At 43.4% G+C, this 16,967-nt stretch overlaps 1 protein-coding gene across 1 annotated transcript in view; it reads right to left on the bottom strand.

The window, feature by feature from the left end:
* Positions 1–16,967, bottom strand: part of LOC128327414 (maltase-glucoamylase-like) — a 107,842-nt gene that overhangs the window by 89,701 nt on the left and 1,174 nt on the right. The window contains exons 2-3 of the mRNA XM_053256215.1: positions 14,203–14,305; positions 13,940–14,088 (exon numbers count right to left, since the gene is read on the bottom strand). Of these exons, the coding sequence (XP_053112190.1) occupies positions 13,940–14,088; positions 14,203–14,305 (252 nt within the window). The remainder of the gene's footprint in view (positions 1–13,939; positions 14,089–14,202; positions 14,306–16,967) is intronic.

Raw genomic sequence — 16,967 nt, 5'->3', positions numbered from 1 at the left:
ATATATACTGTAAAGAATTTGTACAGTCTGGTTTATGATGATGGCTTTAGAAATAAGGCTCCATGCACCCAAACTTTGCCTTGATCAGAAATGCATCAGGCAGAAATTCATCAGGGACATCTCTAGGAAGTGAGTGGGAAAACTGGACCTGTTACATGTCTGCCTGGATGCATCCCTCCCCAGCCCACCGTCCAACTGAAAGACCAAGGCAAAATGTGGGCACATAAAGGCTCATTTCAAAAGCCACCATCATATACCATACTGTACAGTCTTTATAGCTTATATGGCACAGAAGTTAAGATGGGCACCTCAACTTGCAACTTGCATTCTTTTTAGAACATGTGTGAAAATGTAAAGTGTCTTAACTCTCATCTTAAACTGAAGATCCAGGTGTTTAAAAAAGGAAAAATTCCCAGGCATTTTTAAAAGGAAAATCTGATTAGACACTATGGGGGAAAAGCTTACCCAAACCACAAGGTAGAGCTTCCTGATGTTTGTAACACTTTCAACTAAGATAAAGTCACACTCCCCTCTCCCACCTGAAAAAATTCAATTAAATGAAATTAGTAGATTCAGTAATAGTGGTAGTGTGATCCCACATCATAATTATTCAGCAGTGAATAAGAACACAAGAAGCAGATAAGTTGTAATCACTTTATACCTGTACTTCATTTTTTCTGACACATACACACACACACACACACACACAGAGCAATGATAAATACAAATAAAATGTTTTAACAACTATGTCCAAAACTACAGATCCCCCTTGAATAAATGTACTATTTTAGTTAAACGTGCAAAGTTATTCCTTGTCTCATTCTGAAGCACACTCTTATGATAATAACCAAAATGGTTAAGGGTTAAAGCACCTATCTCCAAGGAAAGTGCAAGGGGCCATTTTAGCTTAGGAAGATGAAAAAACCACAGAGGAGAGATCTAACAGAGTTGGCAGATTTATAAAACTATACATGGTGGTGAAAAATAGGATAAAAACCTCTCTGTCATGACGCTAAAAGTTGAGCTGAACAAATGAAATTGATGGGCAGGAGATTCAGGACAAACAGAAGAAACAAACATGATTCCAAACTCATGAAATTTTCCATCATACCATGTGGTGATGGTCGCTAATTTAGCTAGCTTAATAGCAGATTAGGCATATTCATGGAGGAAAGGTTGCTCACTGGCTAATAGTCATGAGAACTATGCAATACCTTCATTTTCAAAGATGGTTTACCTTGGAATAGCTGCAGTTGGGATGAATAAAAGGTTCCCCTGATGGCCCACAGGTCAGTGCTGATGCACTCCAGCACTGGCCCAGTGCAGCTGGCAGGGGCGTAGCAAGGTTGGAGTGGGCCCAGAGACAAGATTTTAAAATGGGCCCCCCCTCACTGAAGCTCAGCTCATGAAGTAAAGAAATCTTAAATGAGGCTGAAAAGTGGTAACAAAAAGCATAGTGGGATATATATATATATATATATATATATATATATATATATATATATATATATATACACACACACACACACACACACACACACACCCCCCTACACACACACATATTTTTAGAGGGATATTATTATTTTTTAAGGTTTTGTAAATTGTGGACGATGCAAGTCATTTAACGGTACTAGAGAAAGACATGCTGTTCTGGTAGCTCCAAGTCTTAACACTCACATCAATTTCAGAGGATGAATACAACTGAAGGAAGCCCGGGCAGGTGTGAGGCTGGGGGTGTCTGTCATGTGACTTGCCTCTGGGGGCCCCCCAAGGCAGTGAGCCCCCAGACAACTGTCTCCCCTTGCCCTATTATAGTTACACCCCTGGCAGCTGGTGCTTCCGACTTTGCTCCCCCTGCTGGCAGGCTTTCTTCTGGCCTCACCTCTGCTCTGCAGTTGCTTCAGCAATGCTGAAGACTTGCCAACCCTGCTGTCCCCACCACCACTGCCTCCACACTGACCCAGCTCTGCTGGGCAGAAGGCTTCCAGAACCAGTTTTGCTTCAGTGGTGCTGAAGGCTCTTCTGTTGAGTGTAGGGAAACAGCCGGAGCAGAAGAACCTTTGGCACCACCAGAGAAAGCAGAGCTGGGTTAGTGTGGGAGCGGCGGCAGTGGCTCTGAATAGTGGCCGCTGGAGGGGAGAGCAGGGTTGCCGAGCCTTCGGCATCACTGAAGCAACTGTGGCACTGGAGACCTGCCGCAGGAGCAGTGGCGAGGTGGCCCAGAAGAAAGCCTTACAACAGGGAGAGCAGGGTTGGTAGCAACAGCTACACTGAGCCAGTGCTGGAGTGTGGCCCTGAGGGGATTGAGTGGCCATCGGGCTGCAGGAGCAGGGTAGGGGCAGCTTGGGAGGCAGAGCGGTGAGGCGGCTGCCATATTGGTTGTGCGCAGCACTGTGTGCGCAGCACTGAAGGCACCATGACTTCAAGAGTGCTACTGGGGAGACTCTTTTTTGTTGGTGGTGGTGTTGTTCTAAGTGAAGAAAATGCATTTTTTGCTTTTAAAATCGTATCTTTGGGGATCAATTGCAAAATACCAATTTGTTAGGCCCAGGAAGTTCTTCACACTCAGCTTTTATTTCGTATCTCCTCTGGAATGGAGATGTGTGTTCACATATCGGCCAAAGTCCCTGCAAGCTATCAGGGAGCACTTCACACACAATCCAGGTTTTTCACTGCACATTCGAGTGTAGCCCAATTTATATCCAGGGTTTTAAAAAAAATCCACTTTTTGCATCGTTTTGGGGGGGCAATTTCGAACTTGCAGTAAAGCCTGCCATCTGTGAAAGGTCCTGCTGAGCTAAATAAAAAGGCACTTCTCCGGCATGCACTCTAAAGGCTGAAACTATGAAAATGGACTACAAAATCATTGAAATACCAGTCTGAAAAAACATTGCCAACCCTTAAAACCCCTGTTTAATAGAGAAAAACTTTAAACTGCTCCATCTCAGGCATTTTCAACAGGTCTTCACCAACTTTGCATGGGAGGCGTCTGTTGTCACCTAGCTGGTGTGTGCTGGTGGCCAGGCAGATTGGACAAATGGTTTTGATTTTATAAGCAATAGAATGTTCAGGGCTTATAATGGTGGAATGTTGAAAACACTCTCCGTCTTAAGTATACTGGCACAACTGTGCCAGTATAATAGGGACTGCATGGCAAGACTGCTTGATGGGCTGCAGCCAATGTAAGAATCCTAACAGAAGTTACCATTTAAAGATGCACCTTGGAATTTATGATTAAAGGAAGCATTAACATGACATTTTTGCTGGTGCGTGCAACATGGTGAGCAAGGAGAAATGCGTAGTTCAGATAGGTGCGAATGAGCCAGAGACACTCCAGTGGTGCCCACGCTGGCCGCTCCTGCTTCTAAGATCATGGTTAAAGTCTTTACTTCTCCATGGACTCAGAGTCTAGCCTTGGATAAAGCCCTGCTGTCAGTAGCATCTTGCCCTAATGAGCCAGGGGGGCACTAAAGGAGGCACAGCTGGCAGTTCAGCTCTCAGGTGGGGCAGGAGAGAAAGTAGCAACCCACGCTGCCTCTTTTGGCGCACTCTCTGGCTCGTTACTGCCTATCGTTCATCTGTGGAAAAGAACGGCAGCAGTGTTCCCAATCAACAAGAGAAGTAAATGCCAATTGTGGTGTTTTGAGTTAATCCATTCCTTGATCTGGGCCAGCTTTTGAATGGGGCTTTAGTTAGGAGAAGTAAACTTGTATTGAAGTCAGGGGCGTAGCGAGACCCCTGGGGACCCAGGGACAAAATCTTTTCCAGGGCCCCCCCAACATGTATGCCCCAACACCCAAGCCATGCCCCCTGTATCTGATGCTGACATCAGATACAGGGGGTGTGGCTTGGTTGTTGAGGCATGGCAACCAACATCTCCCCACCACCAAGGGGAGTGGCAAGGGGCGTGGCAACTGACATCTCCCCGCCACCATTCCTGTCCTGTTGCCCTGCTGCCGCTGCTCCTGCCCTGCCACCACTTCTTGTCTTGGCCCCCGTGGCAGCGGTGGGCACTGTGGTTGGGCCAGGCCTCGCCAGCCAGCCTGCACACCTCTCCCCGCCCCCAACCAAACTGTGCGCCTGCACAGTTCGACTATGGGCACTGCATGCCCGTGATGTCAAGGGCATGAGACTTCCATAGATGAACTGTGCAGGTGCATGCAGTTTGGCTGTACGGAGAGAGGTGTGCAGGCCACAGCACCCACCGCCTCCACCCGGCTCACCCCCCCACCCCCAGGGCAGAAATAGCAGAAGAGCAGGGTGGGGGTGGGTCACGGGTGGCTGCCTGGGGGGGGCTGACCCTCTGGGCCCAGGGACATTTGTCTCTGTTTGTCCAAGGAGTGCTACGCCCATGATTGCAGTCCTGGAGTAGAGACAGGGCTAGCAAACAGCCAGCAGCAAGAGCACTGAGGGCAAACTACACTTGCTTCTCTGTACATACTAACTACTTCATTAAACTGTTAATATTCCTGATTCAAGCCACCTAATGGCGCAGCAGGAAATGAGCTGCCTAGCAAGCATGAAGTTGCCGGTTTGAATCCCCGCTGGTATGTTTCCCAGACTATGGGCAACACCTATATCAGGGAGTGGCGATATAGGAAGATGCTGAAAGGCATCATCTTATACTGTGTGGGAGATGGCAATGGTAAACTGCTCCTGTAGTCTACCAAAGAGAAACCACAGGGTTCTGTGTTCGCCAGGAGTTGACACTGACTTGCCGGCACACTTTACTATTCCTGATTCAGCTCCACTGCCTTGTCCTTGCATACCACAACTCTTTCCTTTGGATTCTACACCAATCATGCAGCTTTTATGGTGGAATAACTGCATTGCTACTTCATGCTGGGGAACTGCTAGTTCAGATGCCACCTAAAAAAGGAATCAAGGACATTTTGCATTGTTCCTTTCCTCTTTGCTCTGCTAATGCCAGTTCTAGTATGAAGAAGCAGGTTCTGGTCTGAACAGAAACAATGGCTGGAACCCAGTTCCAGATTTTTGTTTCACAAAAATGAAACAAGAACTGTGCCTAAGGGCAATCTGTATCAAGTTCAACTGGGCTGAGATCCTGAAATCTATATTATTGACTATATACCTCATGTAGCAATGAGTTCTCCCAGACATGAACAATTATTCCCCTTCCTGCACATATTACACAAAAACTCACATCTTTTCATGTGATAATGTTTCATTCAGGGCTCCCTCTTTTAATAAAAACTGCTAACCAAGCATTACATTAAAAATTAATTCTTCACCGAGGGGGGAAAAAGTAGATTTTGGAGGAACATGCATAAGCAGCTGAGACAGAATGTTTGATTTTCAGTTTGTTTTTCCCTCTCAGGCCATGTGATATGGCTGAGAGTCTGGCTTCACTACTGTTAAACATATTAGCCAAGGGTGACCCCTAGCTTCCTCCATTCTGCAGTGCTGTCCTTTTTCATAAAGTTGGCAATGATATCAAATTCATATATATAAGTATTTCGCATTTATAAAACAGATAACACAATGTTCAAACATGAGGGTTTACATGCGTCCCCCCACCCAACATGTATGCAAATGTCATGTGTGAAAGAGCTCATAAGGGGGTCCTGCTACGTATGTAGGAGGCAGCAATGTTTCTCAAAGAGACTGCTGGATCTCTTTCTACTGGGCTAGAAGCAACTTTGAAATATCTGCTTGCCTGGCAGCCACAGTTCCTACAAAGTTCAGCCAGAACTGTGGATATTGTTCCATAGCATGGAAAATCTGAGAGAATCTTAAACTGATACCCTAATCCTGAAATATCAGAAGTCGTTTTGGTTAGGGGTGTGCACGGAACCGTTTTTGGTGGTTCAGTTTGAATTCAAAATGAACCGCTATTCCACAAAGTGGTTTGGTCAAACCGGCTAGTGGTCTGTTCCGTTCAATTGAGGCGGGTCGAATCGGTTCAACCCAGTTCAAGGGGCGATATAAAGGGAAATCCAGTGAGGACCCCCCTTTATAAGCAAAATGGACTCCTGCCTTTAAAAGGTTTCCAAGGGCAGCCAGAGGCAGGGTGGAGAAGGCACCTTACCAGCAGCACCAGCAGCTCCTCTAAACCCCGGCACTCCCACCAGCAGTGTGGCCCACACAGTGGTTCCAGCCTCCGTGGATGCCGAGTGGCTGGCCCGGAACTGTGAACCACCACATGGGCCACCGTGCTGGGAAGAGTGCCGGGGTTTAGAGGAGCTGCCCCACCAGTGCGGTGCCCTCTCGTGCCCACCCACCCCAGCTGCCCTTAGACACCTTTTAAAGGCAGGATTCCTCTTTGCTTGCTGCTTGTCTAATATATTAATCTCCAGGCAGTCTGCAGAAACAAATTTCTTTTTAATCAAAACAGAAGTGAAAAGCAAACAATTAAAAAAAAATTAAAAATTAACTCAAAGGCCTGAGTAAATAGGTGTGGCTTAAGTGATTTTTTTTGAATGCAGCCAGAGATGGTAAAGCTCTTATTCTGACAGGAGCATATTCCAAAATCCCATGCAGCTATAGAAAAGGCCCAATTTCAAGTCACCAGCAGAAAACCTGTTGGCAACTGGAGATGGACCTTGCCTGATAATCTCAACAGGTGATGATGGGGTTCATAATGAAGAAGGCACTCTGTTAAATACCTCGGGCCCAAGCCATTCAAGGGTAGATAATAACCAGCACAATGTATTTTGCCTAGAAACGTATCAGCAGCCAGTGTAGTTCTTTTAAAAGAGTAGTGATATGATCTCTTTGGGTTGCCCTGGAGACCAACCTGGCTGTCTCATTCTGCACCAATTACAATTTCCAAACTATGGACAAAGGCAAGCCAACATGAAGCACATTGCAGTAGTCAAGCCTGGAGTTTACCAGCATTACTGTGTTAAGGTTGCTCATCTTCAAGAATGGATGTAGCTGGCTGGTCAGCTGAACCTGATAAAAAGCACTTTTGGCCACTGCCTCAACCTGAGATACTAGAGAGAGATAGAAATCCAGAAGTACCCCCATACTATATATCTGTTCTTTCTGTGGGAATGTAACCCCATCCAAGAGGATGGAGAGATCTAAACCATGTCTCCAGTTCTGGTCTCCCATAATTAGTATCTCCCTCTACTTGAATTCAGCTTCAGCTTATCTAGCCCATTACTAGGCAGGCATTTAGGAAAGTAATGCCATTTCCTGATGGTTTGGCTACCATCAACATAAGTAGCCAACAATAGGTTTGGCTACCATCAACATACCAAACCTCCCAGAAGGTTCATGTAGATGTCAAAACATTGGAGATGGTATGGAGCCCTGAGGAGCTCAATACAATAGCTCTCACTGGCATCATCTGGAATCTGCCTGAGAAGTAGGAGAGGAACCACTGTAGAACAGTGCCTTCCAATCCCAGCTCTCTCAGGAGACTCAGAAGGATACCACGGTTGATAGTATTGAAAGCCACCGGGAGATCTAGAAGGGCCAACAGAGTCATGCTCTGTCTGTTGATTCCTAAAAGGATGTCTTCCATCAGGCTGACCAAAGCAGTCTCAGCCTCATGGCCTATCTGGTAGCTACTTTGAAATAGGTCCAGATATCCTGCCTCCTCCAAAACTGCCTGGAGCTGGAGGTCACCACCCTCTCAATCAACTTGCTCATCCAAGGGAAATTGGAGACGGACTTATAACTGCTTAACTCCAATATAGGATTATTCAGAAGTGATCTAATAATACACACACACACACACACACACACACTCCCTAAGGCAAGGATGCACCCTGGCCTCTCTCAGAGATGCATCCATGACAATAAAGAAATCATTGTGGAATATCACCCTGATCAGAGTAAGAAACTAAATTGAATGTGTGACCAGCAGCATGAACCAGTCCACTTGAGTCTTAGTAGTAATTTTTATTTCAGTCACTGACCAACTAATAGAGAAAAACAAAAATAAAAATACATAAAATGCCTAAAAGTTCCTAAAAACGTTAAACATATTGGGGGGAACCAACTCATTATATAACAGCTCAATAGACAGTGATACTTAATTGTTCAGGTACAAAACATGGTCTCCACTTGAGATAGGCCCATAGTTGTCATGGCCACTATGAACTCTTGAGTTGCTCCTGACAAATTGGTCCAGAAGTGAACAATGAATTCACCAGCTTTAACAGCTTCAGTAGTCTCGGGACGTTATGCTAGCTTTCCCAAATAGTTTCATCAACACCAATCTGAGCTCATATTTGAACTGGATGGGCTTATCTTGTCCAGTCAATTTGCTTGGCTGTAAACTGAGACCAAACAAAATATCACAAAACTCATCATTAACTTATGGAATATACTGACACAATGGTCACATGACCAAGTGGGCAGATGAGAGGGCAGGTGGGGGGAAGGCTGTGCAGTCCTTACTCTCCCCCACAAATGAGTGAATGATCCCTGCTGGGAGTGCTGACAGCACTCCCATACAATCCAATCTCCAAAGGCCAGGACGATGCATCCTGGCCTCCAGGTATCTCACAATGCATGCCAAGCACAGTGCATTGGGGGATTCCCACAAGAGACGAGGACTCTAGGCTCTCATCTCTGTGTCTCCTCAGGCTGAATGTAGCCTGAGAGGAGATACAATCCCGGAGCCTGGGTTAATGGCACACTGGCACCATTGATCCAGGCTAAAAGACGGGCTAGGCAGAGCTGTCCCACCGGGATTGGGTCCAATCTCGGCAGTTCTCACATGCAGCCTAACCTAGGCTGGGCTTCCCTAGCCTGGGTTAGGCTGTGCATGAGAATAGCCTCAATATATATGGTGGTGGTCACTGCATGGATGGCTTTATAAGGGGATTAGACATATTCATGATGGATAGGTATATCAACAGCTCATTTAGCTCATTAAGTTATGAGCAGCAAGGGAGGCTGTTGCCTTCAAGCCTTGCTTGTATACTTTCTGGAAGCATCAGTTTGGCCACTATGGGAAACAGGATGCTGGGCAAGACGGGCCTTTGGTCTGATCCAATGGGGCTCTTGGAGACATTCCGGATCATAATGTATGCTTTTGAATACTATACTACACAGGCTTTATTAGTAATAAACCACTAAGCAACAATTTTTCACTGAGGGTAATTTCAATAAGCATTATTCCAAGTGTGGAATAAGACAATTTTGGTTAGCCAGTCTGGCTTATAGTATATTGCAAGAGAAAACTATAGGAACAGTCTGGCTTATAGTATATTACCAAAGAAAACTTTGCACTGTCAGCTACTGAGCTTCAAGAAAAGAGCAATTACATTCTAGCCATCTAAAACAATGTACAGCTTATTAAAATTAAAGCCCATTGTCTACATCTCTTTTATAAATGTGAATTTTAGGAGAAAATTCCTGACATGGAACATGTTGCATTCCATTCTATTGTTTTCAAAACAACTTCTATGAATAGTTTTTGCTAGATTGTGCCCATACTTTTAGCGTCTATTGTATCTCCTACAGTAACTATATTTTTTCAAAAATATCCACAAAGATAATATGAATTTGGCCAGCATTTTCTCAGCCAGTTTACATTCACTTTTAAAATTCAAGCCTGTTATTCCCTATTCCTAATTCTTCAGGTACCTTCAGGTATCTATAAAATACCTTCAGTTTTGTAATACAATAAAAGCAACATGACTGCTTGGGAGCTGAATTTCCATGATGTGCTGCTCCCATATGGATGGGGACTGTGACTCAATAATACAAGCATGTGTTCAAACTCAACAGTATGGATCTTTCTCACAGAGGTGGCACTCACACCACAGAAAACCAGCTCCAGGAGGCTGTAGATATATAAAAAGGTACATGCACCTTTAAAGTTCTAACTTTTAGTTCCTTTACCCTTCAGGTAACTTTTAAACATAACCACAGCAACATGAGAGTTGATTTTCAGTGATTTTCTATTGGCCCAGGATGCGTATTGTATTGTATTGTATTGTATTGTATCCTTTCTAGACTGCCCCATCCAAAGGCTCTGGGCAGTGCACAACAAGTTTAAAACATAAAAACAAACACCATTTAAAACACACTGCTTAAAACAATATAAAAACAATTTTAAAATGATTCAGAACCATTTAAAACCCATTAAAATACTTAAAAACAATGTAAAAACCTTGGAAGTCCAGGCCAAACAAGTAAGTCTTTAGTTCAAGAGGATCTCTATGACTGGCTCTGCCCTTGTGCATCACAAAGAACAGAACATTTAAGCAAGATGTGATACACTCAGGTTCTGATTGCTGCTCAGCTGTAAAAGTCATTGGGCGGTCTTGGGCAAGTCATCTATTTTGCATGGTACACCATCCATCCCAATGTCATTTCATTTTTCTTTGTATTTTATCTTCATAAAATGCTTCATAATTAAATGTGAGGTTAGATTTTTCAGGAGCCTTGTGTGCTCCAGACATTGGGTTGTGTGGGTGGCAAAAATGTGGGTGGAGGATCGGAATGTGATTGTGTGGGAGGAGCCATACCAGTGAGTCAGCACCAGCAGTTGACCTCCTCCATCCTACCTCAAATCTGAGATTATTGATGTCAGCTGCCCACACCAACTGACCAGGATTGCTGCTCACATGTTATCACTTCCCAGTCCTTTGATCAGCTTTCCCCCTGCCCACCCAATCGATTTTCGGGAGCATGCATGGCTCCGGAATCCTAGCTGGCTGGCCCACTCTTCCAAATTACATTGGATTGTAAGAATCAGCCCTATGTAACCTATCTCTCTCTATAAAACTGAATGTCAGTTTGTCTGTCTGTTCCCTATATACTCCCACAGCTATCGGCACCAAACTTTGCAAAGTGACTTCCAAGCCTATGAGTAACATAGGGTACCCAGGAACCTTGACAACCACCTCTCACAGACAGAAAGACAGACAGACGGATATACAATGGGTATACCCACAAAACGGATATGGATGCAATAAAGAGAAACTCGCACCAAACTTTGCAAAGTGACTTCCTAGGATTCTGCGAGTAACATAGGGTCCGCAGGAACCCTGACAACCACCTCGCACAGACAGAGAGAGAGAGAGACAGACAGACAGACAGATAGAAGGATATACAATTGCCATATGCACAAAACGTATGTATGCAATAACAAAGAGAAACTCGCACCATAAGCCCGAGCAATGCCAGGTACTTAAAGCTAGTTGAGATATAAAGGTCTATTGTCTACTTTCACTGAGCAATCTTACAATTACACTCAAACTCAATAGCTTACTTATCAGCACTGTCAAAAGAAAGATTCTAAGAAATTACATTTTGTTGACAAGTAGAGGTTTAAGGGAAGTAAAACAGTAATTGATGCTGATGCAGAGCACCATATATTCCACATTAGAGCTCTTGCATTAGTAGCTTTCCCCACTTAAATAAAAAGAAGGAACAACTGCACATATGCTATTTTTGTACATGCAGAGATGCCCACCTTATTTAAAATCAACAGACATATGCTTGCAGGCAAAAGGACTGCTGGATGCACATTAGGCTTTGCACAAGAGATCAATGGATAGGAGTGACTTTGTAATGTAACATTCTATTTTTGTCATTTTCTCGGTGAACCTGCCTCATTATATCTGGAAAAGCAAGGTCTTTAGCCTTGCAATAGCCTTCATGTGCCTGTAGCAGCTATTGGTTAGAGGCTGCTACATGAAGTACAATTAGCCAGTAAAATGTTGAGTCTAGCATGTGTATTATAACCACATGTACAAGCACACGTACACTGTCACTGATTGCCTCGGTTGGATGACCTCTCACACCCCAGGATTTCGATTAGCTGTAAGCTATATCAGGAAGCTGTTTTGTGCAAAGCTCCAATCCAAAGATTACACCACACATGGGTTCATGTTCCTCACAAGGGTATTGTACTTACAATAATTAATATGAGAGAAGAATTCAAGAGAGAAAAAGTCTATAAAAACATTAGTTTACTTATATAGATCCCGGTACAGCATATATAGGCACAAACATACACAAAGCATAATACATCAAAATAGCACAAAAAACATTTTGTGAAAAGTAATTTCAAGGAGCATGGTTCAAGGAGCATTGCACTCAAGGAGCAAGTAAGACAGGTGGAGAGAAATAGAGAAAAGAGCAAGAATTTGTTCACCCAGGCTTTTAGTTAGATATTGTTTTAATTGTGTTTTAATAGTTTTAACTTTTTAATTTCAATTGTTGAAATGTTTTAATCTTTTATTGGCTGTTTTTATTGTTTTGTAAACCGCCCAGAGAACTTACGTTTTGGGCGGTATAGAAATGCATTAAATAAATAAATAAACAAATAAACAAATAAATAAATAAGAATTAGCACCATTCCTCAGGAGAAAAAAAAGGGGGGGGGGAGAATGAGAGTACAATGTACTCTTCTTGGTAAAATTTTAAGATGGATGAGACATGCCAGGGCTCAAGGCGCTCCTGAAGTTACGCCTTCTGTCCTAAAAGTCATTCTCCCTGCTCCCCAGTGTGGAAGTAGGGCTGGTGGTCTCTCACTCTACTGAGATAAAAATCACTCTCTGCAGGTGCTCAGAAGCAGGGTCATCCCTAGTGGGGTGCAGGACTGGGGGGTAAATCAGCATGTGCAGGGCCTCCTTGACATTTCATATCATTACAGAATCATACTAACTGATGACATACAGTGTAAATAGTGTGAGTGAAGTTTCTGGACATGCCCAACCAGCTTGGCATTTCTAAAGAAAAATCAAATAAAAGCACAAGACATGCTTCACAGTTTTCACTCAGACCTTCTGGGTTGCAAAGCAACTTGAACATAAGTGCATTTATAAATGAATGAATAAATAAATAAAATATTGTTTGTTCCAGAAGTTTTTGTAATTTTCTGCCATGAAACAAGCCACTTATAGGGCTTTTTAGACAGTTTTTTTTTTAAAGCCAGCAAATGTTCCAGTCTGTTTCAAATATTCTGAGACTTCTCAGTCTCTCCCTGTCCCCATATCAAAGCCCTTTGGCAATCAGATCCTTATATATGGGTTGGGGGGCCACAAAAAGGAATTCACATCATACCTCCATTACTAAGCAGGCAAAAGCTGGTCTGTGTTGGGCAGAGGGTCTGCATAGAACTGTGGTGGGTAAAAGGCAGTCAGCAATGGCTACTCTGCCTACCTCCTTGCTGGCTACCGGGGCACTGGAGTCCAAGCTTCAGGGAGGCCTCTCTGGAAGCCCCGCCCATGGTACTGACTCCAGCCAATCTGGGGACCTCCTGCTGCCCCTGGATGTAGCATGGTGGCAGGGGTCTGTTATTCCATGCTGCCCATGGCTCGAGGGACAAGTCCTCCAGACACACCTCTTCAGGTATCATCAAGAACAAAAATGTTGTCATCCCCTGTAGCTCCCTGTCTGTAGGAGTCTCTCTCAGGCTGATTATCTGGAGACTCTTCAGGGAGGGATCCTGAACCCAATCCTCTCCATCATCTGCCTCATAAGACCTCTCCTCCAATAGCAAGGGGCAGAGTTCTGGGCTATGTCAACATGCAACAATGTAGACATGTGTGGTCATTACACATGATGATCTGAACACTGATGGTATACTTGATGCTATGCAATCTATGTTAGAAACAGCTAAGGTTTGAAGCAGCTCTTAGAAGATGTAGCGAAAATTACCAGCTAGCCATCCATCTAATAAGGGATTGTGTAGAAGACATCTGTTGGAGTTGTTGCCTATCTTTCTTCATTTGTACATATGCATGGCATTTTAATCCACAGAACTCTATTTTCAGTGTAGGAATAATTTGCTCCATGCTATTTGTGTGACGAATAGAACTTGCACTCCAGATGAAAGGATCATTTTTCTTTTCTTTTCATGCTGAACCAAGCAGTAACACATGAGAAACAGTGTTTATCTCACTTCCATTACTTAGTGTATATATATATATATATATATATATATATATATATATATATATATATATAAAAAACACCCAAGCTTGATATATCCTGTACTCACAGCACTGTTCCTGTGGCTTTTCTTATGATTTTAAACCGAAGAGATGAATCATTCACTATCTCAATGTCATAGCTGGTGTCAGCAGCAGCGAGCGGAGGAGATTCAATCTTGAGAGGAACTTCAAATCGTTCGTTGTTAGGATCATAGATCTATTTCCAAAGAACAGGCAAACACCAAATAAAAAAGCTATCAGAAAATCGTGGGGCACAAATTCCATAGCTGACATAGTGAGGTTTATTTTACGTTTGCTTTGGTTAACTCACCTTAAATCTGAGTCTGTCTTTTGTCTGAAATTCCACATCTAGTGCAATCTGAGAAATGTCATTTCCATACTGAGAGGTTTCTCCATTCTTTGATAGAACAATCCTGGAAAATACACACACTCATTTATCATTGTACCTCACTGTCTGGGGAACAATTAAAAAGATTCAACTCTCTGTACCATTAGTATTTATTTATTTAATTTATTTAACATATTTTTATACCGCCCAAAACTTACGTCTCTAACTTACGTCTCTATATAGTAAACAAATATGACCTGATAGCTCACCCTCTTGACCAATTTATGTATCTAATCTAGATACATGTGTGTAAAATGCCACGAGAAACAGGTTTTGGCCATATACAAATGTGCCAAATAAATAAAATAAATTCTATGATGCTGTAATTCACTATTTGTATGGCACTTGTGCAAAATGCTTTACAGTCAAAATATGGAAAACCAAAGAAGTTTTCCCATGATTCCCATGACTGGATCGGGATTTGAATCCGATCTTCCACATCCAGGGCCAGTTTTCAGTGCATAAAGCTTCATGCCACAAGGCTACTTTTGAGTGGAGAACCAAGTCAGTATCAGAGAAGTGTTTGTTCATTATTACTTTGGGTTCTGTCTTTGGTTCCTTCATAATAATTGTGTTGAACCTTTTGTTCACTCAGAATAATTGCATTGTGATTCAGTTTGTGAAATCAAAGGTTACAGCATGGGCCAGGCTAAATTGCCTATTATTGAAAAATAAAGCTTCACATAACCAACCATTCTTTATATCAAATAAATGTTTGTGATTGCTCTCCATCTAGTGATGCCAGCTTGCACATGGGGAGCAGAGGCTGACTCATTCTTTTCAATGCAGGAAGTGCTGCATGCATGTACTGTGATATTTGCATGAAACATTCCCACACACATAGCTCTTCCTTAGATTCCAACCTCAACAACCTTTAGGTTTCAGACTTGAAGCCAACTAACCAGCAAAACAACATCTTTACAAATCTGTACACCACCTGCACGATGGCCAATGTGTTCTGGTATTAAATTCAGTTGCTCCTTGCATACATTTCTGAATTAGTGGAGTGCACGAACTGTTTGATGTAGAACTACTTTGTATCGAACCGGACCGGTTTGGTGGTTGAATTGTGGACCGAACTAGGGCCGTTTCAGTCTGTGATTGAACCGAACCAAGGCTGGTTTGAGCGGTTCTACATTGAAAGAAGCCTGGGGGAGGGGGCAGCGATAAAAGTAATGTAATTTAATGCAAAGCAAATAGCCTCCTGGCATGCGCAAAGGCTGCAACTGCGCCACTGCTGCACGGGCAGCTGAGACCTCCAGCACAGGGAGGGGGCGAGCAGCTATGCCTGTAGCCGCACCAGTCAGTAAGGAGTATTTTACATTACATATTTCACCGCCCCCACCCCCAGCTCCTTTGTAGATTCCCCTTTACAAGTATATCTGAATGGACCAGACCGAACAGTTGGTTCAACCGAACCAGTCTGGTAGCATGCAGTTTGGTTCGAATTTGATGTGAATTCGAACTGAACTGCGAAATCTTGTTCACGTACACCCCTATTCTGAATAATCTTTCTTGCTTCCAAATTTCAGCAACAGAGAACTATTCTGAGGATTTGTGTGGACTCATATAAGGGTACTTTATGTATTTTTCTACCTTTTATCTGTGCAAACCTATGTGTTCTCAGGGCCAGGTCATCCACTAGGCAGACCTAGAGCAGCCCAGTCATGAGGGCACCAGTTCTTGGGGTATGGGTTGGCACCACCGCTCCTGCCCTCCACAGTGAATAGTCATCCTCTGCATTGCAGCTAGGACAGTGGCAGCTGAAGCAGTGGGGGCAGAGAGAAAAGCAGATTATACCTTTAAAAATTCATAAGGCCTCTACTATTGTTAATGGAACTGCTCTGGGGTGACTGGCAAACACCCCTAACTGTATTCGGGCTTGTGTGGGGAAATTAGCAAACTAGACTGGAGGAGTCCCATGTCAGGATAATGTTGTGCAAAGTTCTGGTCCCGGGGAAATGAACTGACCGATGCATATTCCACGTGGAGCTGGGCAACAACACGGGGTGGCAGGCAGTAGCAGTCTTATGGATTTTTAAAGGTATAATCTGCTTTCGTCTTTGCCCCCCTCACTCCAACCAGCATCAGCTGCCAAATATGACTTTGCCCCCCGCCCCAACACGTTCAGTTAAAATTATATTCTGTATGTTACAGAATGTAATTGTAACTGAATGTGGGGGGTACTAAAGTCATACTTCGCCTAGGGTGCTAAAACCCCTAGGGCTGGCCCTGTGTGATCTGTTTAGTGGATAATGGACACAATTGCATTTCAAGACGCTTTGCTGTTACAGTGTATTATGTTTATAGTATTAAAAGCTATTGCAGTGAATTTACAAAGAAGCCATCTTCTTTTGCAATCATTTCTCAAATTTAAATTTGAAAAAAATCAGAATTACATCATTGTCAGATGGCTAGTTAGTAGTTACTATATTGCAAGGTGCACAAAATATCAAGGCATGGGGAGAGGGAGAAAACAAGGTACCTCCATCCCTTTGGTGTCCGTTCAGGTTGCCCAGTCAGAGAGTAACTTGCAGCGAGGGCCTGAGCAAAAACTAAGAGGAGGGGAAAAATAGCAGATAAATACACTCAGACTTTTTTCTGAAATTATTATGGAGAATAGAATCTACTCAGTTCTGTTGTTATTGCAACTGGAGTATCTTCTTGTTGAATGATCTCAGAAACTG

The sequence above is a fragment of the Hemicordylus capensis genome, chromosome 5 (assembly GCF_027244095.1).
Source record: "Hemicordylus capensis ecotype Gifberg chromosome 5, rHemCap1.1.pri, whole genome shotgun sequence".
Taxonomy (NCBI): domain Eukaryota; kingdom Metazoa; phylum Chordata; class Lepidosauria; order Squamata; family Cordylidae; genus Hemicordylus; species Hemicordylus capensis.
Note: the sequence above shows the minus strand (reverse complement) of the source record. Positions and strands in the feature narration are given on the sequence as shown.